At 44.0% G+C, this 27,237-nt stretch overlaps 2 protein-coding genes, 1 long non-coding RNA gene and 3 other non-coding genes across 23 annotated transcripts in view; 5 read left to right on the forward strand and 1 right to left on the reverse strand.

Annotated features, from left to right (window-relative positions):
- STAU1 (staufen double-stranded RNA binding protein 1) overlaps positions 1 to 2,414 on the forward strand; it is a 53,430-nt gene extending 51,016 nt beyond the window's left edge. For 17 of the 18 annotated variants that reach the window (XM_084854090.1, XM_084854094.1, XM_084854097.1 and 14 more), the window contains one exon: positions 481 to 1,611. In XM_084854090.1, the coding sequence (XP_084710216.1) occupies positions 481 to 568 (88 nt within the window). In that variant the 3' untranslated portion in view covers positions 569 to 1,611. Of the gene's footprint in view, positions 1 to 480 lie in introns of all 18 variants that reach the window. The other variant, XM_084854092.1, reaches the window with a different exon arrangement.
- Positions 2,415 to 3,263: 849 nt separating this feature from the next.
- Positions 3,264 to 14,545, reverse strand: LOC146348819 (retinol dehydrogenase 10-like). The gene is made up of 5 exons (XM_084854104.1): positions 14,082 to 14,545; positions 9,683 to 9,781; positions 6,656 to 6,801; positions 4,880 to 5,011; positions 3,264 to 4,113 (listed from the first exon to the last, which is right to left on the reverse strand). Exons 1-5 carry the CDS (start codon positions 14,535 to 14,537, stop codon positions 4,008 to 4,010), a joined length of 939 nt encoding a protein of 312 aa, XP_084710230.1. The 5' UTR covers positions 14,538 to 14,545; the 3' UTR covers positions 3,264 to 4,007.
- Positions 14,546 to 16,806: 2,261 nt separating this feature from the next.
- Positions 16,807 to 26,530, forward strand: LOC146348820 (uncharacterized). Its single transcript, XR_014790718.1, has 5 exons — positions 16,807 to 16,896; positions 20,823 to 20,954; positions 22,607 to 22,738; positions 25,188 to 25,301; positions 26,400 to 26,530. It is a non-coding gene; the product is annotated as an uncharacterized LOC146348820 (long non-coding RNA).
- Positions 20,512 to 20,601, forward strand: LOC146348821 (small nucleolar SNORD12/SNORD106). The gene has a single exon (XR_014791657.1). It is a non-coding gene; the product is annotated as a small nucleolar SNORD12/SNORD106 (small nucleolar RNA).
- Positions 22,442 to 22,533, forward strand: LOC146348822 (small nucleolar SNORD12/SNORD106). The gene has a single exon (XR_014791655.1). It is a non-coding gene; the product is annotated as a small nucleolar SNORD12/SNORD106 (small nucleolar RNA).
- LOC146348823 (small nucleolar SNORD12/SNORD106) lies at positions 25,355 to 25,446 on the forward strand. Its single transcript, XR_014791656.1, has one exon. It is a non-coding gene; the product is annotated as a small nucleolar SNORD12/SNORD106 (small nucleolar RNA).
- Positions 26,531 to 27,237: the final 707 nt, after the last annotated feature.

The following is a 27,237-nucleotide window of genomic DNA, read 5'->3' on the forward strand; positions in this document are numbered from 1 at the left end:
ATGTTGGCTAGGGCTCAGAGTTGTGGCCCCCCAGATGTTCTGGCCTATAAGTTGCCTGCCCCTGATTGATATGGAAAGTTACAAAAAGCAAGCTTTATTACCTTTGTATGGGTGGGAAACAGGTTTATGCCCAGGATCATGGCTCCTGCCTCGGCTTTACAACAAAATATCCTGTCATTCATATTTATTTGAATGTGTTACCATAAGCAGAACATCATTTAACCATCCCATTCTCAGGAAGGGCTTTGTTGTGTTGTTTTAGCTGAGCATGTTTCTCTTGCCAGAAGTGGTTTTATTGCATTGCTGGCAGCACACTTAAAGCAAATTGATAAATATGATGGTGGGAGTTTGCTGTTTCAAAGGAATGGTTGCTATTTCAAAAGGAACATGAGTTTAGAAGAACCGCAAGTCTATCTTTGCAATCTTTGTGTAATCCAAAGCAGCTGTGCTCTTCTGAGAAACCCGTTTTCATTCTTCTAGATGCGTGAAGCAAGAAATGGAAAGTGACCCTCTCCTCAAACCGGCTAGCTCAAACACTTTGGGACAAACACTGGACACCACTGCCTAAAAAGGCTTGACTTGGACCCAAACCTGAAAGCACCAGAGAAAATCAAATGCTTCCTAATTAATGTAACCTAACTGTTTTAGAGTGCTACAGTTGTTACAACCCACTGTAGTGTCTAAATCATAACCGTTGCTTTTCAAACAGTGATAAAATTTTTAGTTTCATTGCATTGTTTTGAATGACACTATAAATTTTTCATTTAAAAAAAGTTTCTTAATTGTACCTAGAACTATAGCACAGTTTAGAAACTTGGTTGTCTGACACACTTACCTATGAACTAACTTGGGAAGATCATATCCATGTATGTGTTCAATCTTTTGTTTTTAATGAAATTGTAAAATAATTTCACTGGAAACAAACTGTGTGCCTACCATTTAATTAAAAAAGTCAGTTAGGCAAGCCTAGCCTAATTATCAAACGGTTGAATAAAATGTAATTATACATTTTAGGAATTTTAAACTTTATTTGATCACGTTGATTTCTAGAATATTTTTGAGGGGTGGGGAGGAGGGAGGGAAATCTAAATGCAACAGAAGTTTAAATGGTCGCTAATCTTTGTTTTAAAAAAATTGTGTGTGTGTCTGTATATAAAGGCACACAAACTAAGTACAGTACAGGATATGATCTCAATGTAGTGCATATAAAACTGCAGATTGATTTTCCTTGAGTGCTTTACACTGTTTAATTACATCTCCATGTAGGGCTGAAAAAAATTACCTATGTTTATATATAAACTGTGTTGCTTTTGATGTTGTGTTTATTGCACACAGTGATGTGTGTAATAAAGTTTTTGCATATGGTCCAGGTAAAGCACGATAGCCTTGCAAGTTAAGTACTGCTTCAGTTCATTGTTTACGCTGGAATTTTTTCTCCCCATGGAATGTAAGTAAAACGTAGTGTTTGTCCAATAAATGGTAAATACTAAAAAAAAAAAGTTGCTTTTATTCTTAAATGGCAATTCTCTAGGAGATTTAAAAAGTAAAAATAAGCTTTGTGTGGTAACATGGGCTAAGTTTTAAAGCTAATAAATTGGATCATGGATGGTTACCCTGAGATCTACTATGGAAACTGACAAAAAAAAAGAGGCTATTCAAAATAATTGTTAATATAAAATTATCCTTCCTACATTATCTTAGAAATCCTTCTAACAATCCTATAAGTTAGGCCAAGGCTATTCTCATATATTGAACTGGAAAGCTGAAGCAGAGAGAATGTTGCTTGCCTAAGGTAATCCATGCTCTTAACCACTACACTAGCTTATTCCTGTCCTAACGTCACTCTGACCTCCCAGTCCATTGATTCCACAACTTGTAAGGTGTCTGCATGGAGCTGTTGCAGCACAAATGTAAATGGGAAACTTCCTCTTGCTCAGAATTCCAAGGGTTTGTCACCGGTTCCTTGGAGCTTTAGATCCAAGGGCTTTGTTTCCGTGGCCTTTTTTTTATTAGCTTGAATTTGATGCACAAAGCTAACCTTGTAATTTTCCTACTTCTAAATTCCACGGTGTTTTGTTTATTGAATTCTTTTTATTTTTTCCCATAGCAATAGTAAACTTTATCAGCAGGAGGTGCATGGGTACAGGATCCTACACGAGCCATTTTAAATAGCAGTCAGATGGTATCTAGGTGGAAACCACTGCATGATTTTTCATCTTAATGGGGTCTGTGCAAGGCCTGAAGAAATGAGTAGAGTAGGGTGAATCTTCTCAAGGCCCTTACAAAATGCCTTGTTTGCAAGCTACTTCTTGTATATGCCATTTTCCAGAGTGTTAATGGTCTACTTGGCAAAAGAGAATATTCACATTGTTTTAGATAATGTTCACAAGCATTAAAAGCATTGTGTTGCAACCAATCCCCCTCCCTGTTGTGTATACAGAAAGCACTTCTGCTTTCTTGTATGCGCGCGTGTGTGTCTGTGTCCTCTCTGTGTCTGTTTGTTCATTGTCTGTCTGTCTCTCTGTCTGTCTGTCTGTCTCTCTCTCTCTGTCTCTCAATCTCTGTTCTTGCTATGACCTGAGTGGCTTGGGAATGGGGGAGGAGGGAAGTGAAGCTCCATACTGACATAAGAATAGTCTAAACATTTTTTCATTTTTAGCTGTATATTCTGTTTAATGTGTTTGCATCCGTAGGGGCCTCCATTCTAACCTCAACCTCCAGAGTAGATTTTTGATGGCATGCAGCGGGTTGGAGGATCAATTACCCCTCTCCCAGTTCCACTGATAGAAGCAGTTTTGTCAGCAGAACTACTTCGCTGGATTTCATCCTCAGGCAATTGTTCTCAGTTACAAAATCTCTAAAGGTCAGCCTTTCCCAACCTGGTGCTCTCAAGGTGTTTTGGTCTTGAACTCCCATCAGCCCCAGCCAACTACCCAGTTGTAGTTCAAAACATCTGGAGGGCACCAGTTTGGGGAAGACTTCTTTAGGTGTTCTTTCTGGCAGGGAAGGGCAACTTCCTGCAGCTGTTCCTTCTCTGGCCAGTGTTTGGGACCAGGCTGGTCTCCCCTTGCGGTGTTCTTCTTGGGCGGTAAGAGGTGAAACCCCCGAGTGACAGCCAATGGATGCAATCCCACAGCAACTCCCTATATATTGAGATGGATTTCCACTTAATTGCCTCTCCTGAATGAAGTTGCACTGGACCACAGGATGAGGTGAGAGTAGTATATAATTGTGATAGCTTTGAAGAAGAGATAGACAAGACAGAAAATGCATAATGGTTTTATTTTCATAGGCTTAGTTCCTTGAGCAATTGTGATAAACTCCAGGGAATGTGTTCTGCCTGACCTGCTAGGAATGCAAGAAAGCTGTGTGGCTGGTATTACCAGTCCCCATTTTTCCCCATTAAATTTGATTTCCAAAAATACTGGGCTATATTACTACTCCTTTCTGTTCTGCCAGTTAAAGTGAGCAGCTGGAAAATAGTTGATACTGAAGTGTTATCAGGGGAATTAATACATAATGCAGTAATACATCTGATCCATTATTCTAGGCTACCTCCAAGGCTGGTATTGAACTCAATTCAATTATCTCTCTGTGTGACAGGAAGCTAAATTCCTCTTTACTAAGCCATAGAGCAGGAAAATATTTATCAAACCAGCTGCCTGGGAAGATTTTTTGGCATATAACTGAGGGTATAATGGAATATTCAAAATAAGGATGCTTTTAAAAAAACCAAAATGTTTTTACCTGCAGTGTCACTTTGTGAGTCATGGTAGACCACCACAGATTCTATTTGATCTGTCGATATGTACAAATGTTGAAAGAAATTGCCCATCATACTGCTTGGCAGCCAAAGACAAAAATACAAAGAGGGCTCATGTACACCTCGCCTGTTTTTCAAACCAGAATATTCCAATTAATCTTGTATACTAAGTGCCACAAACTTGATTTGTATCCATAGAACTAGAAAAATTTTGCTCCAGGTGTTCTGTACGAAGATACTGACTTCATTTTCTTTCTGCTAAGTTGTGGTAAGTTGCTGCTCTTTGTGGGAAACACATGTCCAGTCCCAAAAATTTTTGAATGAGGACTTGAACATCCCAAGGAAGAAGGCTGAAGAAGGGGGGAGAAGGAAAAAGAGCAGCTGGTTAAAAGCACAAGTGGTTAAAAGCACAAGTTAAATGTGGTTAAAAGCACACGCTTTTCTTAGAATCTTAGCAAGAGAAGAGCCAAAAGGCCTTCTGTGTGAAGCACAAATAATTTTATCTGACCCTCTTTCCATCTTGCCCCTACTGTGCATCATTCTGTTGAAGCGCTGGCAGTAGGGACTGTCACCAGAACTGCATGTTCAACCAGCTCAAGCTAGATATTTGGTAGGGTCTTCCAAGGACCTACTGGAGGGTGGGGAGCTTATTTTATTTATCTAGTACTTCTATTCAGCTAAACTGCAGATAATCTGTGGCTACTACAACCCAGAAATTCTACCCACCCTTGATAGCTGCCATGAAAGCGCTTCATAGTTAATGCAAAACTTCTGTTGGTACACATTTTTCTCCACTGTTAAATTGCAATTGTTCCTGTGGTCACTGAATGACTGTATCATGTGAATGCTGTCTCTATTATTAAATGCACATTAGAGAAAAATGCACTGAAAACAGTACAGGTTAGCCTGTAAATGTTCATATTTGCACAGGACTGAACTTGATCTTGTAGCCTTACTTTGCTGTAGACTATCAATGCTGTGTAATACATTGCTTCCCACTGAAGCCTGGCTTTTGCAGCTGCTCCCCCCGCCCCCAACACACAAACTGCATCCTGAAGAGATATTGTCTCATGGGCAGGAGTTAACATGTTTGCCATTTCCAGAATGGCAACTTACTTTTTTGCAATGGCTGCAAGATACATCACTCTGGGGACACAGATCATAGGCTGATTACAAAGTATGCCTTGCATTGCTGCTTCCACAAAATGGCCTGGCCTTAAGGGAGAAAGTAGGGCTTCCAGCATTCGCCTGGAAGGAAAAAAAAAAGTATTGAGAAAGTAACATTGACTTGCGTCCTGTGGGTAAACATGTTTTCAAGTCTCTTGGCAGCTGTAAGTGTTGATGTCTGTCTCTTACAAAGACAAAATGGAAATTTGCAGGATTTTGCATCTACTACATCAGACACATCCATCAAGTTCAATGGGGAAGGGTCCATAGTTTGGGAGTAGAGCATATGCTTTGCATGTAGAAGGTTCAAGGTTCAGTCCCTGGGATCTCCAGTTAAAGAACCTAGTAGCAGGTGATGGAAAAGGCCTTTGCCAGAGACTCTGGAAAATCACTGCCAACAAGAGCAGAGAATAGTACTGGCCCAGATTGCCAAATCGTCTGATGCAGCTTCCTAGGGAGGACCAGATGAGCATTGACATTAACTGTGCTTTGGAATCTTTCTTGCTGGATTGGGGCAGTTGTGTGATCTAGCTCTTTGCTGGGGTGCCAAAGCCATGGGCCTTTAGAGGGGTCATCACCTGATTTTCCTTCTTTCCTAGCAGATGAACCACTCACTGGGGTATATTCAACCCATGTGCAGAGATCCACTCTTGTGATGGGGGTCCTTCCCTGCTGCAGCACCTCATGTATGTCTCCTGCCCGCTGCAGCACCTCACCTATCCTGTGAATCTGCTCTGGAGGAGTTTGGGGGGCTGCAGTAGGGAGAGGGAGATCCATCCCACCAGTGGTTCCCTCCCGTTGGCAAATGAGCCCATTGGATGCAAGCCACTGTATTCGTTCACAAAGTTCCGACTAAATGCTTTGTGTCAGTTACTACAAACAGGCTAGAAATGTGATTAACCGCAGAAATACATGAACTGTTGGACAGTTGCTGTAAAGAAGTCTAAATGTAGATCTGCTGATTCTGGTCTGTACAAGGTGAGTTCAAGGAATCCATGTAGCTAGAGGAACCCTGCCATGAATTGTGCGAACAGCCCCTTCCCTTTGGAGCATTAAACAGTTCTGGGAGGGGTCAGTTATCAAAAGAAGGGCATTTCTCCCCTCCCCCACACACTTTTTCTTGTTCTCCTTTCTCCCTCTTCCAGAATTTAGATTGTAATCTCCTTCAGACAGGGTATCTGTCATCTTTGCTTATGTTCTCTAAAGCATCATATACATTGAGGATGCTATCAAAAATAGTGATGCCTCATGTTTGAAAGGCCTCACTTCATGTTGCTGTGTACTTATTGCATCATTTTTCCCAACCCCACCCCATTTAAATGGGAACAATAGCTGAGCTGATTAGAAATATGCCGCAAATGTGCATACATATTGACAATGGGTAGTCAGGACCATGCAGGAGCAAGCGTGCTGCCTCCCAACCAACCACTTGACTGCTTCTGCTTTGATAAACAATCTAGGATTCCTGGTTTGTGCTCTGTGACATCCAAACCTGGCACTCTGGATTAGTGAGAGTAAAACAACCCAGTTTTAACCCATTGTTGTTCAAATCAAGTTAGAGTAATGTTGTGTAAGAACAAAAGAGCCATGCTCGATCAGACCAAGGATCTGATCTAGTCCAGCATTCTGTTCACATAGCGGCCAGCCAGCTGCCAACAGGAGATCCACAAGTAAGACCTGAGTGCAACTGCACTCTCCAATGTACAACCCAGTGTTAGTTGGTACCTGATGGCGCAGCCATGAAACAGGCCAGTGTCAATGAAATAAGGACACACAAGAGTAGTCTTCACACCATTGATTCTTTTGGCTTTCAGCTCATGGCTAAGAGCTTCATGGAATCCAACCACAGCAAACTTGCTAGCGCAGTAATCCTGAGGAAACAAGAAGCACTTCCTCATTACAAGCATCTTCCTGGCTTAACCTGTGGAGCCCAAAGCCAAATGTTTCCTTGAAGTTACACTGTAAATCCCCCACCCCCATGAATCCACTCCTTCTGGAAAGCTGCCACACCACCGTATTGGCCAGCATTAGGTCCTACAGACAATGTGGAGGATGGGCTTTGTCTCTGATATGGGATCTTCATACCAATCCAGTGTGTTTTTTTTATTTATTAAATTTCTTAATCGCCCATCGGGCCGGTCACCTGGCCACTCTGGGTGATGTACAATAATACAAACAGTTTAAAACCAATAAAAGTACACATTAAAACATCTTCTAAAATTTCCCTAGCCCACCCCAAATGCCTGCCTGAACAACCACATTTTCAATGCGTGGCAGAAGCTCATTAAAGAGGGGGCATGGCGGAGTTCCCTAGAGAGGGAGTTCCACAGAGTGGGGGCTGCCACAGAGAAGGCCCTCTCCCTCATCCTCACCAGCCTAGCGGTCCTGGCTGATGGGACAGAGAAGGCCATCTGAGGCTGATCTTGTTGAGTGGCCTGTCTGGTGTTGCTGGAGGCACTCCTTGAGATAGGCTGGGCCGGAACCATATAGGGTTTTAAAGGTCAAAACCAACGCCTTGAATTTGGCCCAGAAAACAACTGGTAACTAGTGCAACTCCTTCATCACTGGAGTGACGTGATCACGCTGTCGGCTGCCTTTAATCAGGCAAGCCGCCACGTTCTGCACCAGCTGCAGCTTCCAAACCATCTTCAAGGGTAACCCCAGGTACAGCGCATTACAGTAGTCTAGATGAGAGGAGACCAGGACATGTACTACCAATGGGAGCAGATGGAAGGTAGGGGCGCAGCTGCTGTATCATATGGAGTTGGTACAACGTCCAGCTCACGGCTGACACCTGAGCCTCCATGGACAGCTGGGAGTCTAAAATGACCCCCAGGCTGCAGACCTGGTCTTTCAAGGGTAGCCAAACCCCAGTCAACACCAGGCCAGCATCACCCAGCCTCCTCTTGTCTCCCACCAAAAGTACCTCAGTCTTGTCAGGGTTCAGCTTCAGCTTATTCCTCCCTATCCAGCCACCTACTGTCTCCAGACATTTGGACAGGGACTCTACGGCTAACCTTGGTGAAGATTTAAACGAGAGGTAGAGCTGCATGTCATCTGCTTATTGATGACACCGCACCCCAAACCTCCTGATGATAGCCCCCCAGTGGCTTGATTTAAAGCTGCCCATGATCTATGCTGGGCAATACGATCGTTGCTTTACTATAGATCCTTTTTATTTGGTATGTTATGGCAGCCTTCCCCAGATGTTTTTGACTTCAACTCCCATCAATTCCAGTCAGCGTGGCCAGGAATCCTGGGAATTGTAGTCCAAGACATCTGAGGTGGGAGCTGGAGGAGCACTTCAATCCTAGGCTGGGGACATTTCGCTGGCTGGAATTCTCCACATCCTTGCCAATGGGGGAAGGCACAGCATGGTTGAGTCTCTAGCTTTATGTGGTACATGTCATCCTTATGGGGCAGTGGGCAGTGCATGAACTGACTCAGCCTATGCTAGGAGGAGCAACTCTTCCCAGTGCCAGTCCGGCCGAGTACCCCGCCACCTGCATACCCTCTGTTATCTCCAATCTGAGATCAGAGATAATGGGGATCTCTCCAGGGGAAGGGCTTGATGGCCAAGTCCCACCCCCTGGAGGAATCCAAGGAAGCTCCATGGACCGGATGGGATGGAACAGGCTGGCTTAGGCCCGTGGGCCAGAGGTTCCCCATCCCTGCTTAAATGGATGATGGAATTAATCCTTGCGGCCCACCGAACCCCTGCAGGAAAGTTGCTATACAACTGAGGAAGACCTCTTCCTTGTACCCACCCACCATGCTTCAGATGTCAAGGGGAAGATGGAGGAGGGACTCCATAGTGGAATGAAGTTCTCAGGTAGGTTGATACTGGGTGGGAGGAAAGAGATGCCCTAGTTTCAGGTAATCTAGGGCTTTAAAGGTCAAAACCAGCACCTTGAATTAAGCTCAGAAATAACATCAAGCAAACTGCTTCCTGTTATGATGGCTGGAAACACAGAAGGAAGAATTGTATGTTGCTACAAGGACTCCAAAGGTGCAATGTGTTTGGGTGCTCTGTGCATGGAGACACACAGCACCCCCTTGCTGAGCCACCTGTTGATATAGCTGGGAACACCAATGGGTGTGGGTTAAACCATGTCCCAGTGACCCCAGTCTCATCAGCCTTTGAAAGTCAAATCTTCTGGCTACCTGCCCCTGCTTGTTAACCTACATAACCCCATTGTGGGTTGACATAAGAAGAGCCATGCTTGATCAGACCGAAGGCCTACTCAGTCCCTGCAGTGGCTAGCCAGATGCCTCTGGAAAGCCCTCAAGCAAGATGTGAGGGCAGTAGCACCCTGTCACTCGTGTTCCCCAGGGGCTGGTATCCACAGGCACACTGCCTCCAATACTGGAGGTAATATGTAGCCATCATGCCTAGTAGCCATTGATGGCCTTTCTTGGTAACACTACAGTGTGACATAGTGTTGGGGACTCCTTTTTATAGATACAAATATTCTAAGGGGGCAAATATTCTAAGAGTGCAATCACTCTCCCTGGACTATTAAACACAGAGTGGTTTGGAATTCTTAATTTTCTTTTTTATCTGGCTGAATTTTATTCGGTTGTAATAAGATATATCAATGACAGGAAGAGAGAGATGGAGAGATGCAATTTGTAATTTATTGTTCGTGATCCTGGACCTTTGGGAACTGGTGGATTATAAACATAAATAAAGGGCTCTTTCAAAAAGGGTAGTTGTTACTACAGATTTCTCTTTATGTGTCATTTACTAACCTCCAGACAACCTGTTGCAAAAAGCCCGAGTGATCCTGCAATTGTCACAATGTGTCCGTGACCTCTCTTGATCATTTGTGGAAGGAAAGCCTTGACAGTCTGTAAATGGTACAAAAAGAATTTGGATATTTTATTATTCATGTGCACTTTTCATGTATTGACATCTGCAAATAGAAAATAGCTGATACAGAATAGTATTCCACAGCTTGGTTTGCAAATGTTCTAGCAGGATACAAGAACAAGGGTGCTTCCAGATGAAGGGTACTTTTATCCTTTCAAAACGGATGCTTTTATCATGCAAAAGGGTGCTTTTATCATGGAATTTTACAGATGATACCATCTTCATCTTGTAAGCCTTCCATATTTTCCCACCAGTTCTTCAATCCCCCATCCCTCCCCCCTTAGCTCTCTGAAGAGCCATGAGGCTGGAAGAAGCAGCCTCCTGAGTCTTGCAGGAGTTTTCCTGAGCAATCATGAGAGCTTGCAAGACCCATCCACATGGCTGGAAGAAGTGGCTGAGCTCTGCTTCTGGCTGTGGAGATCTCAAAGGAAAAGCAGAGGGCAGGTAGCTGCTCCAGAGAGCCCTGCTGGTCACGCTCTCACTGCAGCAAATGCCACGGTGGGACAGCAGCTGGTGGGGCTCTCTAGAATGCCTGCTGGAGGTGGCAGAGTAGCAGCAACAGGTCCTTCCTTGATGGGGTGGGGCAGGTGGGGGGAATGGTGTAATTAGTTGCTCCTCTGGCTCCACTGCCTGATGCAGGTACCTTCCCTGCTTTATGTGTGGGCTGGCCCTGGATGCTGAACTCTTTCCCCCCACCCACTCTTACTATCCCTGCAATCTATCCCTACAAGACCTTTTCTCTTGCCTGGGCTCTATATTGGAAGTGAGCCTGGCTGGGACCAAAGCATTTGGAGGAAAGAGCTGAAGGGGATTAGGTGGAGCTGCAACCCCCTGCTGACACATGTATTTGGCCATCACATGTCATCTGAGTTTTTTTATTGTTTTAATCAAGTTTTATTTATGACTGTAAGCCACACCAAGTATCACTTTTCTTGGTAGAAAGGTGGGATACAAATAAATAAGTTTGGAATATTTTGATTTTCATAGAACTCTCAATCAGGTGGGAATGTTCTGTGAAACTTTAATGCTTGCATGCCCCATGCTATGCCATCCTGTTGGTTCAATAAGAATATTCAATGATAAAAAAAAATCCTGCCGGATTAAGACCAGACTTAAGGCTATCTCATATTGGCTCAAGCTCTACAAAGCCAGGAAATCGGAAGCTACAGCTGATGCCTTAGCAGACATGTCACAAATCATGCTTGCTTACAACTTCCCCTCCATGCACCCCAACTTTTCTTGGTCTTTCAGGCACAAATCTAGATGGAGGGATGGGTTACCTGGGACCAGCAAAGATGCCCCACTGGTCCTCTATTTGCCTATAAAGTATCTGAGCCTTCCTGTATTGCTAGAGGAATCCTCCTGTGAGTTGACCTACCATGCCTGTTCATTGCTTGTAACCTGTGCATTCCACCCCCTCCCGCCACATTCCCTGAGAACCAAACTACATGGTATGTATGCAAATTGGTGTCCTTTTTTGTCCTATTTTGGAGGATTCATTTTGTCTTTTTTGGCAATGTGTAAGTGGCCAACCTAGTCTGTTCCAGAAGGCAGTGCTATTCTACCTTATGCCCTCTGACCTATGGGGTGCCACATGGTTACATCTTGTCTTCCATGCTAGTTCGCAGCCATGTAAAGCTGCTGGGAGAGATTATCTGGAGATTTCAGCTAGAGTGTCATCAGTATGCAGATGGCACCCAACTCTCTCATTTCCATCTTCTGATGCCAGGGAGGCAGTGGAAGTTCTAAACTAGCAATTGGTATCAGTTTTCAAGTGACTGAGAGGGTAAACAAACTAAGAGAAGATGGAGGTACTCTTGGTTGGGAGCTCTGGCAATCTAGGACTCGTTCAGCTCTTGTAATAACGTTCCAGCTAATACATTGAGCTGGTTTGCATGCCATGGCAGCAATTCCTGAGTTGTTTAACTGAGGAATTGCAGGGACAAGTGGAGCATGTCAGCCACATGCTCATCATTTTCACTTTTAATTAACAACCCGGGTATGCCCTGTTCCTGGGTTGTTTCATGACATGCATACCCAGAAACTCTGGGTTGTTTATGGGTTAAACAACCCAGAGTTAACCCAGCAACAAACTACAGGAAATCCTTGGGTTAACTCTGGGTTGTTTAACCCATATACAACTCAGAGTTTCCAGGTTTGCATGTCACAAAACAACCCAGGAACAGGGCATTCCATGGTTGTTAAACATGGAAACAACAAGTCTGCGTCTTGCACACTCTGCTCATCCCCACAATTCCTGAGTTAAACAACCCAAGAATTGCAGCCATGATATGCAAACCAGATCAATGAATGCCTAAAGGTGGGGTATCACTGTTTTGCTTTCATCCATGTATTTCCTAATTTTCTCTGGGTCCTGCTGAGATATGAAATGCTAATGCCTACTTAGAGTTCCTTTGGAAAGGTTTGGCTTTAGTGGCACATGTGACAAGGATAAAGAGTGTAACAAGATTTTCCTTTCAATCTTCTTAAAATTGCCCTCTATTTGATTGTCTTTTCATCTTTTCAGGGTCTGAAAAGTAGGATTAACAAGAGTCAGGCCATGTTCTGCAGGACCTGACTGATAAGCTGCTTTCCTGAATTAGTTGTCGCAAAAACTCCCATTTTCACTAGGGGTGTGTGTGTGTAATTCATTTGAAGCAGCACCTAATTGGATAGTTGTGGAATGCAGCACTTTGTAGAACTCCTTTATGTGTGCTCAAGCCTTATGAATAACTGTGTTAAGCTTTCTGGGCAAAGAAAGGAAAACATTTTTACCTTAAAAATAGTTATTATTTCAAAGAACAATAGGGTGATGCAAACAATTGTTACAATCGAGAAGAAAACAAAATAGAGGGAAGGGTGCTTTAGAATGGATGTTCGGTGGATAGATCTTTAAAATAGACTGAGTAGAGTTGGAGGTAGGGTGGCCACTTACAAATTGCCAAAAAAGAGGACCACAGCAGACAGGTATTCGCATAACATGCATATGCTAATTTATATGTATAGATGCCCATGTATAAATAATTATTATAATTTAAATAGAAATACAGTGCATCTCACCATATTGTGGAAGACTGTGACCAGGTGACCTATGTGGTTCAGCCTCCTGTCCAAGTGCTAACTGTTGATGCACAACAGTTCTTATGATTGTTAATCTTTAATTTTTAAACTGGAATTGGAGAGCACAACCCCTCAAATAGAGGACACCTTCAAACAGAGGGCTGTCCCCTGTAAAAGCACACACATGGCCACCCAAGTTGTAATGCAGTAAAGGTTCCCAAGATGTGTAATCGCAGGATCCTAGGCATCATTACTTGGGAACAAGCCCCATTTAACCCAGTGCTTCCAAGTGAACACCAGTTTGTTTTTGCCTTTAAAGCTCTAAATGGCCTGGGACTAGAGGGGTTCAGGAATCATCTCCTTTGCTGTTAACCTTCCTGCATGTGGATGGGCATTTTTGGAGTGCTATCTTTTAAGATGGCACTGGCCTGCTACCATTTTAAATCATCATTATTACCTTTTTAGCTGTTTTTAAGATCAGGCTTTAATTTACTTATAATAGTTGTTCTAGGCTACAATCCCACACACACTTATCTAGGAACAAGTCCCATTGGAGTTATTGCCTCTGAGAAGACATGCATAAGATTGTGCCTTAGCCAGTTGAGTATTTTTCTTCCTCTTTTTATCATTTGCTCCTTTGAATACTTCAGTAGAAAGATGAAATATAAATACTTGAAATAAACATAATGAACATTGGATCAGTCCAAGGTATTTTGCTGCCCCTTCAGTTTTGTCGTTTGCTGAGCAGCATAACAATAGCACACAATGGAAAAATGAAAGTAAGAAAAAAAGATGGCACTATTGTTCTCCATGCTAGTTAATCTGGGCAAAATTCTACAGCTACATTCCTAGCAACCATAACTGAAACAGATGAAAAACACATAATCTACAAATGTCTGTCTCTATTGTCACAACAGGTGCATAGACACAAATATTCCCTGGAATGCAGGAGATATTGGCCCAGCTCAAGAGTTGCGAAACTGCTTCTATATGCATCTTCCAAAAGTGCAAGTAGCAGTTTTTCCTCCAAGGCCATTTACACAGCTGATGGAATTTTGGCATCCCAAGCTGTATATAGCATAGTGAATCTTTACAGTTTGGCCGTCCCTGCATGCATAAAAGTAGCTGTTAGATTTGCAGATTCCCAATCCACGTGTCTATTCACTTGGAAGCCTGAGTCGCCTTCCAGTTGTATGTGTTGCGCAGAGTGACACTTACCCAAAAGTGAGCATGGCAGTTTGTCTTCATGGTTTTTTCCAGCTGTTCGTCAGGACACTGTAAGATGGGCTTCCCAGCTGCGACGCCAGCATTGTTGACCAATATTGTCACATCGCCCACTTCCTTTCTCACGTACTCAGCAGCACCATAGACCCTTTCCCTCTGGCTCACATCACAGACGTACGCGTATGCCTTGGCTCCCAGCGTGCGAACTTCCCTTGCTGTGTTTTCATTGCCCTCTCTGTCTATATCCCACAAGACAAGTGTAGCTCCCCGTCGGGCAAATTCCAGGGCCAAAAGTCTCCCAATACCAGTTGCACTGGCTGCACCTGTTACCAAGCAGATTTCATTTGTGACTGTTTTCTTTGCAGGCTTCTTTACCCACCGCATCAGAGCATGGATGATGTATCCAAATACTTTTGCTGTGAGTATCAGGAAGTCTACAAGCACAGCCATCGTGTCCAATCTCTGAGAAGACACAAATAATAACTGCAACCTTTGTAGTGCTAGTGTATCAAAAGCCCCTCAGACAAAGCAGTTCAGGCAGAAAGGCGTATTTATGTGAAAACCGAGATTTATGAGATTATAGCAACCACTACTAATAAGCAGGTGAAATTTGGACAACAATGACGCATTAGGTCAGTAATTCCTGAACGGTGAGTTGGTACTGGCTAGCATGTAATGAAAGAGCTAGAGATTAATTCATTGTAATGTTCAATTGATCCTATGTTTATGTTGGTTTTATCTGACTGTTGATAGGTTTATTGAATGCATTGATATGTTGATATCCCTTTTTCAAATGTGATGAGTTTTGATAAGCTGGTGTTTATTATGCGCCTCTTTGAACGCAGTCTACTGTGGAAAAGTGGCACATAAATAAACTATACTAAGAACTGCTAGTGGATCATGATGGAATAGAAATAGATTTAAGGTGCAACCTTATGCATGTTTAGACATAAAAAAGGCCTACAACTAGCTAGGGCATGTTGGGAGTTGTAAGCCTTTTTTCTGTCTGAACATAAGATCGCACCCTTAAAAACTAACGGCTCTGATGACTCGGACCTGGAAAGCAACTTAGAGGTAATCCAGTCCAACCACCTGCTCCGTACAGGAGCTGCCATGCACAATGAACCTACAGCATCCCTGACAGATGGCTGTCCAGACTCTGCTTAAATACCTTCAGCGGAGAGTCTGTGCCAGTCAAACAGCTCTTATAGTTAGGTTCTTCCTAATGTTCAACCGAAATCTACTCCTCTGCAATTTCCACTCATTGAGTCTAGTCCTGCCTGTTGGAGCCACAGTGAACAAGTCTACTCTTATCTTTTGTGCGACAACCATTCAGCTCTTTGAAGACAGTTTTCATGTCTCTCCTTCATCTTTTCTTCTCCAGGCTAAACATACCCAGTTCTTTCAGCTGCTCCTCCTAGGACAGGAGCTTCCACACCTTTCACCATCCTGGTTGCTGTCCTCTGGACACACCTCAGTTTCTCAATACCCTTCTTAAAATGTGGTCAAAATGTGACCCAGCAAGGGGCTTTAAAAGGAAAACTTGGAATGGCACAGAGGTATGTCATTGTAATTTGTGTGCATACCATGCACTGCTACAATGTAGCTGTGCGTGTTCTTTCTGTGTGTGCACAGAAGAAGAAAGTTGTATTACCTTAAGCAATTCCTGGAGGAGAAGGCTATCATGGCTACTAGTCCTGATGGCTATAGGCTACCTCCAGTATCATAGGCAGTATGGTTACGTACAGCAGTTGATGGGGAACATGGGTGGGAGGGTGCTGTTGCACTCGTGTCCTGCTTGTGGGTTTCCCACAAGCTGCTGGTTGGCCACTGTGTGAAAAGAATGCTGGACTAGATGGACCCTTGGTCTGATCCAGCAGGGCTCTTTTTATGCTTTCATGCAGTTTTTGTCTCCCAACTCAGACCGCCGGGAGACCTCATCTGCAGAAGAGGCATGGGATGGGACCCCACAAAGAACCGTAGTGCAACTGAGAACCTGGAAGAATCTGCTATAGTAATTTCATGGATGTCTCGCCTGGGCCCCTCAGTAATGCCGTTCACCACATCCTGAGCCCTCCCTCAATCCCAGGTGCCCATTTTAAGATGCAAACATGTAATTTCCCCCAAACTTGTTATTCACAGTACACTATTTTAAGGTGCGCAGTTGGGGGTGTGGGAGCAGTCGATAGACATGGCTCGGTCATCCCCTAAGTTTCAAGCATCCAGGATCGCTACTTGCGGGAGAGAATGGTCGTATCCACTGTCAGTCCTACACAGAGTAGACCCATTGAAATGAATGAGACTTAAGTCAATCACAACTAACCTATGTCCCATTCATTTCAAAGGGTCTACTCTGTGTAGGACTGACAGTGGATACTTCTCCCTGTTCTTCCAGCCCCTAACCCCATCATGGTTTGGCTACAAGAAATGGAACAAAGGCATCAGAATTACCCGTGGCCAGTTTATTATTTCACACCAGCGACTCAGTACAATGAGTCAGAACAGACTCGTGTTCAAGTTGCACATATGAGATCTGCAAATTTTGTGTGTGTGTGTGTGTGTGTGTCTTCAACCCCCCGAGTATATAGAATTGTCTCTATCATCCTCTCCCGTTCGATAACACCAGCTACGTCTGAAAGAAGAGCACGTGACTGATGCCGAGAAGTAAAAGCGCGACCGCCGCCACATGCCTCTCAAGACTACATTTCCCAAAATGCCTGTAGCTGCGCATGCGCCCTAAGGCGCAGTGAGGGGTATATAATGACGGAGAGCAGACGCACGCGTTCTTTTCCTTGCCGCTCCCGAGGAGGTAAGCTGGAGCTGGGCGGGGGGAGCTGGGAATCTGCCGCCATCTGCTCTGTTCTTCGTTGTTCTCGTGGCCCCCGTTCGCGTCGGCTGCCCCTCGCAGCCCCTTTTTCTTCCTTCGCCTTATATTGGTGGCATCTCTCCTCGGTTAGGAAAATTATGGACACCGCAAAGTGTGTAGTTGCTACTGCGGGTGTTGCAAGGGCCTTGGGCTGTGTTCTCCTTCGCAGCTCATATAGGACCAAACTTCAATTTTTGTTGTTGTTCAGTCGTGTCCGACTCTTCGTGACCCCATGGACCATAGCACGCCAGGCCTTCCTGTCCTGCGCACTCTCCTGGAACGTGCTCAAGTTCATATTCATTGCATCCGTGATGCTATCTAGCCATCTCATCCTCTGTCGTCCCCTTCTCCTTTTGCCTTCAGTCTTTCCCAGCATCAGGGTCTTTTCCAGGGAGTTTTCTCTTCGCATTAGGGGGCCAAAATATTGGAGCTTCAGCTTCAGTATCTGTCCTTCCAATGAGCAGTCAGGGTTGATTTCCTTTAGGATGGACTGATTTGACCTCCTTGCAGTCCAGGGCACTCGTAAGAGTCTTCTCCAGCACCACAGTTCGAAAGCATCAATTCTTCGGCGCTCAGCCTTCCTTATAGTCCAGCTCTCACAGCCATACATTACTACTGGGAAAACCATAGCTTTGATTAGACGGACCTTTGTCGGCAAGGTGATGTCTCTGCTTCTTCCTATGCTGTCTAGGTTTGCCATAGCTTTCCTCCCAAGGAGCAAGCGTCTTTTAATTTCATGGCTACAGTCACCATCTGCGGTGATCTTGGAGCCCAAGAAAGTAAAATCTGTCACTGCTTCCATTTCTTCCCCTTCTATATGCCAGGAAGTGATAGGGCCAGATGACATGATCTTAGTTTTTTTAATGTTGATTTTCAAACCAGCTTTTGCACTCTCCTCTTTCACCCTCAACAAGAGGCTCTTGAGATCCTCTTCGCTTTCTGCCATTAGGGTGGTATCGTCTGCATATCGGAGGTTGTTGATAATTCTCCCGGCAATCTTAATTCCGACCTCTGATTCATCCAACCCGGCATTTCTCATGATGTACTCTGCATATAAGTTAAATAAGCAGGGTGACAATATGCAGCCTTGTCGTACTCCTTTCCCAATTTTGAACCAATCGGTTGTTCCATGTCTGGTTCTTACTGTTGCTTCTTGACCCTCGTACAGGTTTCTCAGGAGACAGGTAAGGTGGTCTGGTACTCCCATCACTTTAAGAATTTGCCACAGTTTGTTGTGATCCACACAATCAAAGGCTTTAGCGTAGTCAATGAAGCAGAAATAGACGTTTTTCTGGAATTCTCTTGCTTTCTCCATGATGCAGCGAATGTTGGCGATTTGATCTCTAGTTCCTCTGCCTCTTCTAAACCCAGCTTGTACTTCCGGTAGTTCTCGGTTCGCATACTGCTGAAGCCTAGCTTGTAGGATTTTGAGCATCACCTTGCTGGCATGTGAAATGAGCGTAATTGTGCGGTAGTTTGAAGACTCTTTGGCATTGCCCTTCTTTGGAATTGGAATGTAAACTGACCTTTTCCAGTCTTGTGGCCACTGTTGAGTGTTCCAGATTTGTTGGCATATTGAATGCAGCACTTTAACAGCATCATCTTTTAGGATTTTAAATAGCTCGGCTGGAATACTGTCATCTCCGCTAGCTTTGTTGTTACTAATGCTTCCTAAGGCCCACTTGACTTCACTCTCGAGGATGTCCGGCTCAAGTTCAGTGACCGCACTATCATGGTTATCAGGGACATTCAGATCTTTCCTGTATAGTTCTTCTGTGTATTCTTGCCACCTCTTCTTAATCTCATCTGCTTCTGTTAGGTCCCTGCCTTCTTTGTCCTTTATCATGCCTGTCTTTGCACAAAACGTTCCCTTGATATCTCTGATTTTCTTGAAGAGATCTCTAGTCTTTCCCATTCTGTTGTTTTCCTCGATTTCTTTGCATTGTTCATTTAAGAAGGCCTTCTTGTCTCTCCTTGCTATTCTCTGGAACTCTGCATTCAGTTGGGTATATCTTCCCCTTTCTCCCTTGCTTTTCGCTTCCCTTCTTTCGTGAGCTACTTGTAAAGCCTCATCAGACAGCCACTTGGCTTTCTTGCATTTCTTTTTCTTTGGGACGGATTTCGTTGCTGCCTCCTAACAATGTTACGGACCTCCGCCCATAGTTCCTCAGGCACTCTGTCTATCAGGTCTAATCCCTGAAATCTATTCCTCACCTCCACTGTATATTCATAAGGGATATGATTTAGGTCATACCTGAACAGTTTAGTGGTTTTCCCTATGTTCTTCAATTTAAGCCGAAATTTTGCAAGAAGCAGCTCATGATCTGAGCCACAGTCAGCTCCAGGTCTTGTTTTTACTGACTGTATGGAGCTTCTCCATCTTTGGCTGCAAAGGACATAATCAATCTGATTTCGATATTGACCATCTGGTGACGTCCATGTGTAGAGTCGCCTCTTGTGCTGTTGGAAAAGAGTGTTTGCTATGATCAGCGTGTTCTCTTGGCAAAACTATTAGCTTTTGTCCTGCTTCATTTTGTACACCAAGGCCATGCCTGCCTGTTATCCCGGTGATTTCTTGACTTCCTACTTTAGCATTCCAATCCCCTATGATAAAGAGGACATCTTTTTTTGGTGTTAGTTCTAGAAGGTGTTGTAGGTCTTCATAGAACCGATCAACCTCAGCTTCTTCGGCCTCAGTGGTTGGGGCATAGACTTGAATTACTGTGATGTTGAATGGTTTGCCTTGGATTCGTACTGAGATCATTCTATCATTTTTAAGATTGTACCCCAGTACTGCTTTTCCCACCCTTTTGTTGACTATGAGTGCTACTCCATTTCTTCTAAGGGATTCTTGCCCACAATAGTAGATATGATGGTCACCTGAATTAAATTCGCCCATGCCTGTCCATTTTAGTTCGCTGATTCCCAAGATGTCGATGTTCAATCTTGCCATCTCATGTTTGACCACCTCCAGCTTACCTTGATTCATTGATCTTACATTCCAGCTTCCTAAACAATATTGTTCTTTACAGCATCGGATTTTCTTTTCACCGCTAGACACATCCACAGCTGAGTGTCCTTTCGTCTTTGGCCCAGCCGCTTCACTCTTTCTGGCGCTACTTGGAAATACCCTCTGCTCTTCCCCAGTAGCATATTGGACACCTTCCGACCTGAGGGGCTCATCTTCCGGTGTCATCTCTTTTAGCCTTGTGATACGTTCCATGGGGTTTTCTTGGCAAGAATCCTGGAGTGGGTTGCCATTTCCTTCTCCAGTGGACCACATTTTGTCAGAACTCTCTGCCATGACCTGTCCGTCTTGGGTGGCCCTGCATGGCATAGCTTATGGCTTCACTGAGTTACGCAAGCCCCTTCGCCACAACAAGGCAGTGATCCATGAAGGGGAAACTTCAATTATGCAGTCCAATTGACTTCTCTCTACATCTCTCTCTCTCTCTCTCTTTTTTCCTCTCCCCCCCCCCCGGCCCGGTGTATTATTTCTCCCCCAATCTCTATTACGGAAATTCCTGGCTGCTGCAGTCTTGCTGATTGTAGCTTAACGGCGTGCGTGATGACTTGTATAAACTTTTTTCCCCATCAGAGCGGAAGTGTTGATCTCTCTGGTATTAGCCAGAATTTGTCTGATGCACCAGATGTACAGTGAGAGGGGAGAGAGTGGGTGGGAGTCAGTATGCGTGGGTTTTACTTTGAGTAGATCTATTGAAAGTAATGGCATTTAAGTTAGACTAGCATATGATGCAACTCATTTTTCTGTCCTTGCCTTTCTTGCATTTGGAAAGATGCAAAGAAAGATACTCTTTCTTACAAAGAGTAGTGGCTAATTTTCCCACATTGGCTTTCTTTCCATTTAGGTGATGTCTGCAAGCGTGTATAACGTTACCTGTTGCAAAACTATCCAAGCAGAAGGAGGTGATGGAGGGACCTGAAGAAAGCACTGAGGGATTTCTCATTTGGGCACCAGGGAGCCTCTCAAAAGAGTACATGTGAGTTTCTGATTTTCTGTTTATCTTTAGTGGAGAAGTTTGGTCACCAAAGTACATAATAATACTCTTAAAGGCGCAATACTATGTGTGCTTAGATAGAAAAAAGTCCTGTAACTCCTAGCATTCCCCAAGCAGCCATGCTGGGAGTTGTAGGACATTTTTCTGTCTAAACATACATAGGATTGTGCCCTTCAAGGATTTAAAGCTCTGTTAATAATCAGCGTGACTGTCCCATGAAAATGCAATCAGTTGTGTTAGTTTCTCTTCCTTTTAAAATAGTATTTATGAACCTTATATGATGCCAAGGAAAATTTCTTAAGGAACATGTTGTACATGGGTACAGGTACCAAATGAGTGCTGCAAATGTGTTTTGTACTTGTGTGGTACTTAAGTCTTGCACAGATAACCATGTCAGAAGTAGCTTTCAAAGGCAGGGTGAGATTAAGCAGTACCTGATGGGTTCATGCTTCTTATGAAATGGAGCACAGAGTGGGGGGCACCATATAGCTCCACTCCCAATCTTCTTGGGTTGAACTAGAAGGTCTGAAGAGAGGCTATAACTGTGTTTAGCTTAATGCAGTTACAATTATCTGCATGATTGTGGGAGTCCCGATAGTACAGGATTCCTGAGCGTGCAGAACTGTGTTCAACTGAACATAATTACAGCCTCTCTTCAGACCTAATTCAGCTTGGGAAGGTTTTGGGGTAGATGGCAACTCGTGTGTCCCCTCCGCACTTACCATTTCATAATGCCTGAATGGGGCTTCAGTGAAGCATTAATCTGTAGCCCACAGTGACATGGATGTTGGCAGTTTTTTGAACCCACTTACAAAACGTTTCTGGCCATTGGTGATTTTCGTGAGACAACGAAGTGCCAAGTTCATTTTGCTAATGGAATCTCATGCTGCACTGACACTTTATAATCAGCTTAAAGAGTTTATCATACTGGAAGCAATTATTCCAGAATGCTAAAATACAATTGCAATTATCTTTCCCCTGGTTTTACCAGCAACAATCTTGGCAATGAGGCATGGACCAAGATGTTGTCTAGGCCTGTGGCCTACACCACTGAGCAGATACGCATAGGGTTGCTCAAAGTATATACGACTCGGGCAGTACCCTATTCCTATGTTATAGATGAAACGTTCGCAAATTGTACAGCAGCATGCCTGATCACATTGCTACAACGGTTAAAGGATTGTTCACACTTGCAAATGATGTTAAGGAAAAGTACACTGCGAATTTCTTATGGATCATGTTCCTGTTAATTTCTGTACTTCAGGTTGCTGGAATTTTCACATGCGTTATTTCCAAGGATGGTCATAGAGATAAACTATATGTGTGCTTGCACCATGTGTCTAGATGAAAGCACGATTGTTAAATGAGAGTAGAACATTATTAAACGGGGTAATTGGAAGCACTCTTGTAGTTATATTTGCAGCTACCTTGTGTGTGATGGGAACCATTTCTTCTCTGATGTATCTAAAGCTGATGTATATGATGACTAAAACTTTTTTCCCCATCAGAGCGACACTGTTGATTTTTGTTGCTTTAGCCAAACATTGTCTGATACATCAGCATAGCTGCTTGTCTCTGTGGCAGTCAGTCCGGGTAGGAATGATACAACTCCTTGGTTTTCTGCGTCGTTTTAGGATTTGAGTGAGTCTGGTGAAGAAGCGGGATCGTTGAGGTGGACTGATGGAGAAGAGATGGTTGACTTAATATAAACCTTGAAAGAATTGGATCACATGTTCTGAACATACCCAAGAATCATGGATGTAAAGGTTTGTTTTTGCTCGTTCTAACTTAGAAGAGTAGTCTCAGTGCCCTACCTGTTATTTTTCTGAAGAATCATAAGAAGAGCCTTGCTGGGTCAGGCCAAAAGCTTCTCTAGTCCAGTATTCTGTTTGCACTGTGGCCAACCAGATGTCTGTGGGAAGCTCACAACAGGACACGAGTGCAGCACCACTCTCCTGCTCATGTTCCCAGCAATTGACATACAAAGGCAATACTGCCTTGATAATGGAGCCAATATATAGCCATCATGACTAATAACCTTTGATAGTCTTTCTGAGGTGGTGCGGCATAGTAGCTGGGGAGTGTGAGCCGGGGGTCCCTGATCCATATCCTGCTTCTATGAACTCACTAGGCCTGGGGTGGGCAGAAGGTAGATCAGGATCTATTGGTAGATTTCTGAGTGAATTGCAGTAGATTAGCAAGATTGCCTTTAACAATAGTAACAACTGAAAACCTTCCCCTCCCACTAAATTAGGTTGCTGAAAAACTAATGCTTGGGAGTGGGAAGGAACCAGGAATCGTGTTTTATACGGTGGGGCTTGTGATCTTAGTTCTGGTTCTGATCACAAAATCCTGGGCTAAGCATTTGCTCAGAGGCACCCTGTTCCTTAATTCTTAGTGCAAGTCCACCTGCCTGAGCCACTGTTTTTGCACCTGCCTCCGGCTAGTCAGCTCAGAGTTCTAGTAATAAATGAAACAGATCCCACAAGCCTGATGTTTGTCTGTTCCTGTACTAAGTGAGAATCATAGAATCATAGGGTTGGAAGGGGCCTGCCAAGACCATTGAGTCCAGCCCCCTGCTTAGTGCAGGAAGCCTGATTCCCAGGCAGTCTCCCATCCAAGTACTAACCGGGGCTGACCCTGCTTAGCTTCTGAGATCGGACGAGAACAGGCACATCCAGCCCTGGCTGTGTAAGCATGCAATACTTTCAACTTCAGCTTCTCTGTCTCTCCCCCCCCCCCCCGCCCCCCAATCTGCAATATAGGGATTATACTGGGCCAACCTTGGGATTGTTTGAAGCAGGGCGTTTGTAAATGCTTAAGTGTATCGGATGACTTGTTTAGGATTATAGAATATTGGGCTGTAGAAGCTGTTACAGTTACAGCTAGAAATTAAAGTATTTGTGACAGTGGCCAAACAAGTGGCAGATGGTGTGTTTTTCTGGGAGACTGAAAAACACAGGCATAGGCCTGGCTGCCATGTGGTGATAAACCTGTATCTAGACTAGATCCATTCATATGGCGTTGCATGATTGAATGCTTCTCAGTATAAGCAGTTTTCTGCACATAGAAAATTAGCATTGAGAAGAGAGAGTTAGGCTAACCAGGGGTGGGAACATGTAGTCCTCCAGATGTTGTTGCACTGCAACACCCATCAGCCGCAGCCAGCAGAGCCAATAGTGAGGAATGATGGGAGTTGTAATCCAACAATATCTGGAGGACCACATGTTCCCCATCCCTGCTGTAAACGACATTCTAGTTTTCTACTGGAGTGGGGGATTTGAAGCCCTCCATCATGTGAGACTGGCACTTGCATTCTGAAAGTTCAAGCATAGGGTTACCGTTTATTTCCATGGGAACTAGGCTTTAGAGTGTTGGACTTGGACTGGGGAGAACCTGGGTTCAGATCTTTACTTAGCCATAAAGGTCAGCCACACATTCTGCCCAACTTACCCACAAGGTCATTGTGAGGTTAACATGGGATGAAAGGAACTTGGAAATCCCATTTCAGTTCCCTGGGATTTATTCTTCAAAATGTGCACAGGATTGCAAACCCTGGTGTTGGGAGTAGACTCAAAGTGCCAGTCCAGAGGCAACATTACACTATGGTTTAGCGTTATATGAGCGAGCATGCTCGCCTCTTCTGGAGTGACTGAGGAGATTATCAGCAGCATAAATTTATGTTTTTAAACTTAGCAGACTTCCTAATTTCATCTGAAGTCTGGGAACTGCTGCTAGTTTAAACTCTGGTTAGTTAAAATAAGCCACGATCGTAAACAACTATTTGATCCCGGCTTATTTGGACTACCAGAGTTCCTGCAAGTTTGGATATAACAGGAAACTCTGGTTTAAAAGTGAAAACTTCTGGTCTTTCAGATGCAAGGAGGGAAGCGAGGTGTGTGTGAGCACAAGGATGGTACAGGCTTGTTGATGTAACCACAGCCTAAAGTTGCATCTGAAAAGGCCTCAAATGTAGTGAGGATTCCTTGATGTTTAGGAGAAGGCTAGCATTGTCACTGGTGGTGGGATGACTTGGTAGTAGAAGTGAGTTCTTTTGATATGCTTTAAGCCCAGAACAGACCTTCATTGTCCTGTTAATATGTATCTTTCTACTCCGAAGCATGTGCTTAGTTGGGATTTTTCAGCCCTGTTTAGTGTAACATAAAGGAAGTATTTTCCCCTGCCTTAATACACTCCACCTTTCTGTGTTTTTAGTTTGTGGAACGATGTGGTCAGATTGGATGTTCCATGGCAGAATGACAAGGGACCTGGCCATTCCTTACAATTCTCCCCTGCCAAGGTTGCTTGGCCGTCTTCAGGTGCTCCGAGGTAAAATCAAATCCCCATTTAGAAGCGTGGCAGGATGCTGGAAGACATGTCATTCAGTGGTACATGATGACTTCATCTTTTTTCCCCATCATATCGGCAATGCTGAGCAAATCTATGTTCTAGCCAGATGGTCTGATTCCACTGATGTCCAAATCTCAGAATGGCATGCTTTCCTATTGGGCTTTGTAAGCAGAAGCCTAGTATAAATCTTCTGCTTAAATGATGAATGTGGCTTACTGGCATTCATGGGATGTTGAAGCTTATCTGGGAGCATAAGGCTGGTAATACCAGAAGTTGCATGAACCTTTCCATAGGTTGTTGCCTTCTTGATTCTTTCGATAGTAGAGTTCATACCTGCTGCAGGAGGATTTCTTTGGGGTCTGACTTCCTAGTGCGACATACAAAACTGTTGGATTGTAGCTGTTATCTTTGCTCAGCAGTTGTGTGATCATACCTGGATAGACCAGAAGAAATGCTCTCCTTGCCCATCAATAGTTAGGAGTCACCCAATTTAAGGAGCAGCTTCAGTTTCTACAACAAAACTTTTGTGTTGGGAAAGCTATAAGAATATCCTATATTTGGCAACTACTAAGGGACAGATTTTAGCATCACCGATGCAATGAATATGAACTTGAGCACACTCCGGGAGAGAGCGCAGGACAGGAAGGCCTGGCGTGCTATGGTCCATGGGGTCACGAAGAGTCGGACACGACTGAACGACTGAACAAAGGGACAGATTTGCATTATTGCAAATTTACCTACTCCTGAATTTGTAATAGTTGCAAAATGTAGTTATCGCAAACCTAACTACTATTTAACTACTAAGGAACAGGTTTGCATTATTTTGGCTTCAGGGCAGGTGAGAGTTGTGTGTGTGCGCGTGTGAGTGTGCGTGTTGGACTGCCTTTCTCCATGTCGTGCTTTGTGGGGGGATTGGGTACACTCATTAATAATAGGTGGAGTAGACTTACTTTGACATCATGCACTTTGAAAAGTGTGAGTTTATAGCTGGAGTACTTGGGACTTCCAGAGCTAACCTGTTTAATACTACTGCCTACAGCAGACAGATTGCTAAGCATCATTGGTTTCTTTCAACAGGTTCAAGGATTCTGTTTGCTGCCTGGCCTGACGCACAAGACGTTAATAAGAGCAGCGGAGACTTTTGAAGAAATCATTTGAATTCAGTAGTATCGATGTACAATAAAGACATGATTTGAACCATTGCAAAATTAAGCAATTGTGAGTCCTCAGTAGTGGCACAGGCTGAATTTCTCTTCTCCCTTCCCAAGGGACAGGCAGCAGGTTCAGGGCTGCCAAGGGGCATAATCATCGAGACTGTTTCATCAGGGATGACCACAATTTAGAGATGGCAGAGCCAGTGAGGGGCTGTAGCTTGGCAGGAGAGTGCTTTTGTGTGCATAATATCCCACTTCCATAGCATCTCCAGTTCAAAGGATCTTGGGTGGGAGGGCTGGGAAAAACTGCCTGCTGCCGCACTACTGGGCCAGATAGCCTGGTGTGCCCCCACAGCCTGACTAAGGCAGCTGCACACCGGTTCACTTAATTCATAAATGGCACCTACCGGGCAACCAGGGCGCTACAACAAAAATATCATTAAACTTATAATAAAACCAAGAAAACACGAGCAAAAGATCATACAGTAAAATTTGAGAGCTGCATTACAATTAACATAAGAAGAGTTGCAAAGCATCCTGCAGTGTGGTCCTTCCTGGTCCCAACTGTTTTGTACGTCAAAACCAGCACTGTGACTTGTGCATGGAAACAAACTGGAAGCCAGTGAAGTTGATCTGGTGTAATGCGGTCCACAACCCCCACCTAATTTTGCACTAGTTGTGTTTTCCAAACATTTTTCAGGGACATCCCCGTGTACAACATGTTAGAGTAATCTAAAGAGGTGAATGAGGGCATGGATCAC

Source organism: Heloderma suspectum, chromosome 4 (genome assembly GCF_057233095.1).
Source record: "Heloderma suspectum isolate Gila_16-S chromosome 4, 16-S_ref, whole genome shotgun sequence".
NCBI lineage: Eukaryota > Metazoa > Chordata > Lepidosauria > Squamata > Helodermatidae > Heloderma > Heloderma suspectum.

Coding starts and splice junctions, on each gene's coding strand:
- LOC146348819 (XM_084854104.1), bottom strand. CDS start 14,537: ATGGCTGTGCTTGTAGACTTCCTGATACTCACAGCAAAAGTATTTGGA. Junction 6,802..9,682: donor TTGCAACAGGTTGTCTGGAG/GTTAGTAAATGA, acceptor TTGTTTCCTCAG/GATTACTGCGCTAGCAAGTT. Junction 5,012..6,655: donor TTTCATGGCTGCGCCATCAG/GTACCAACTAAC, acceptor TTTTCCTTCCAG/GCGAATGCTGGAAGCCCTAC.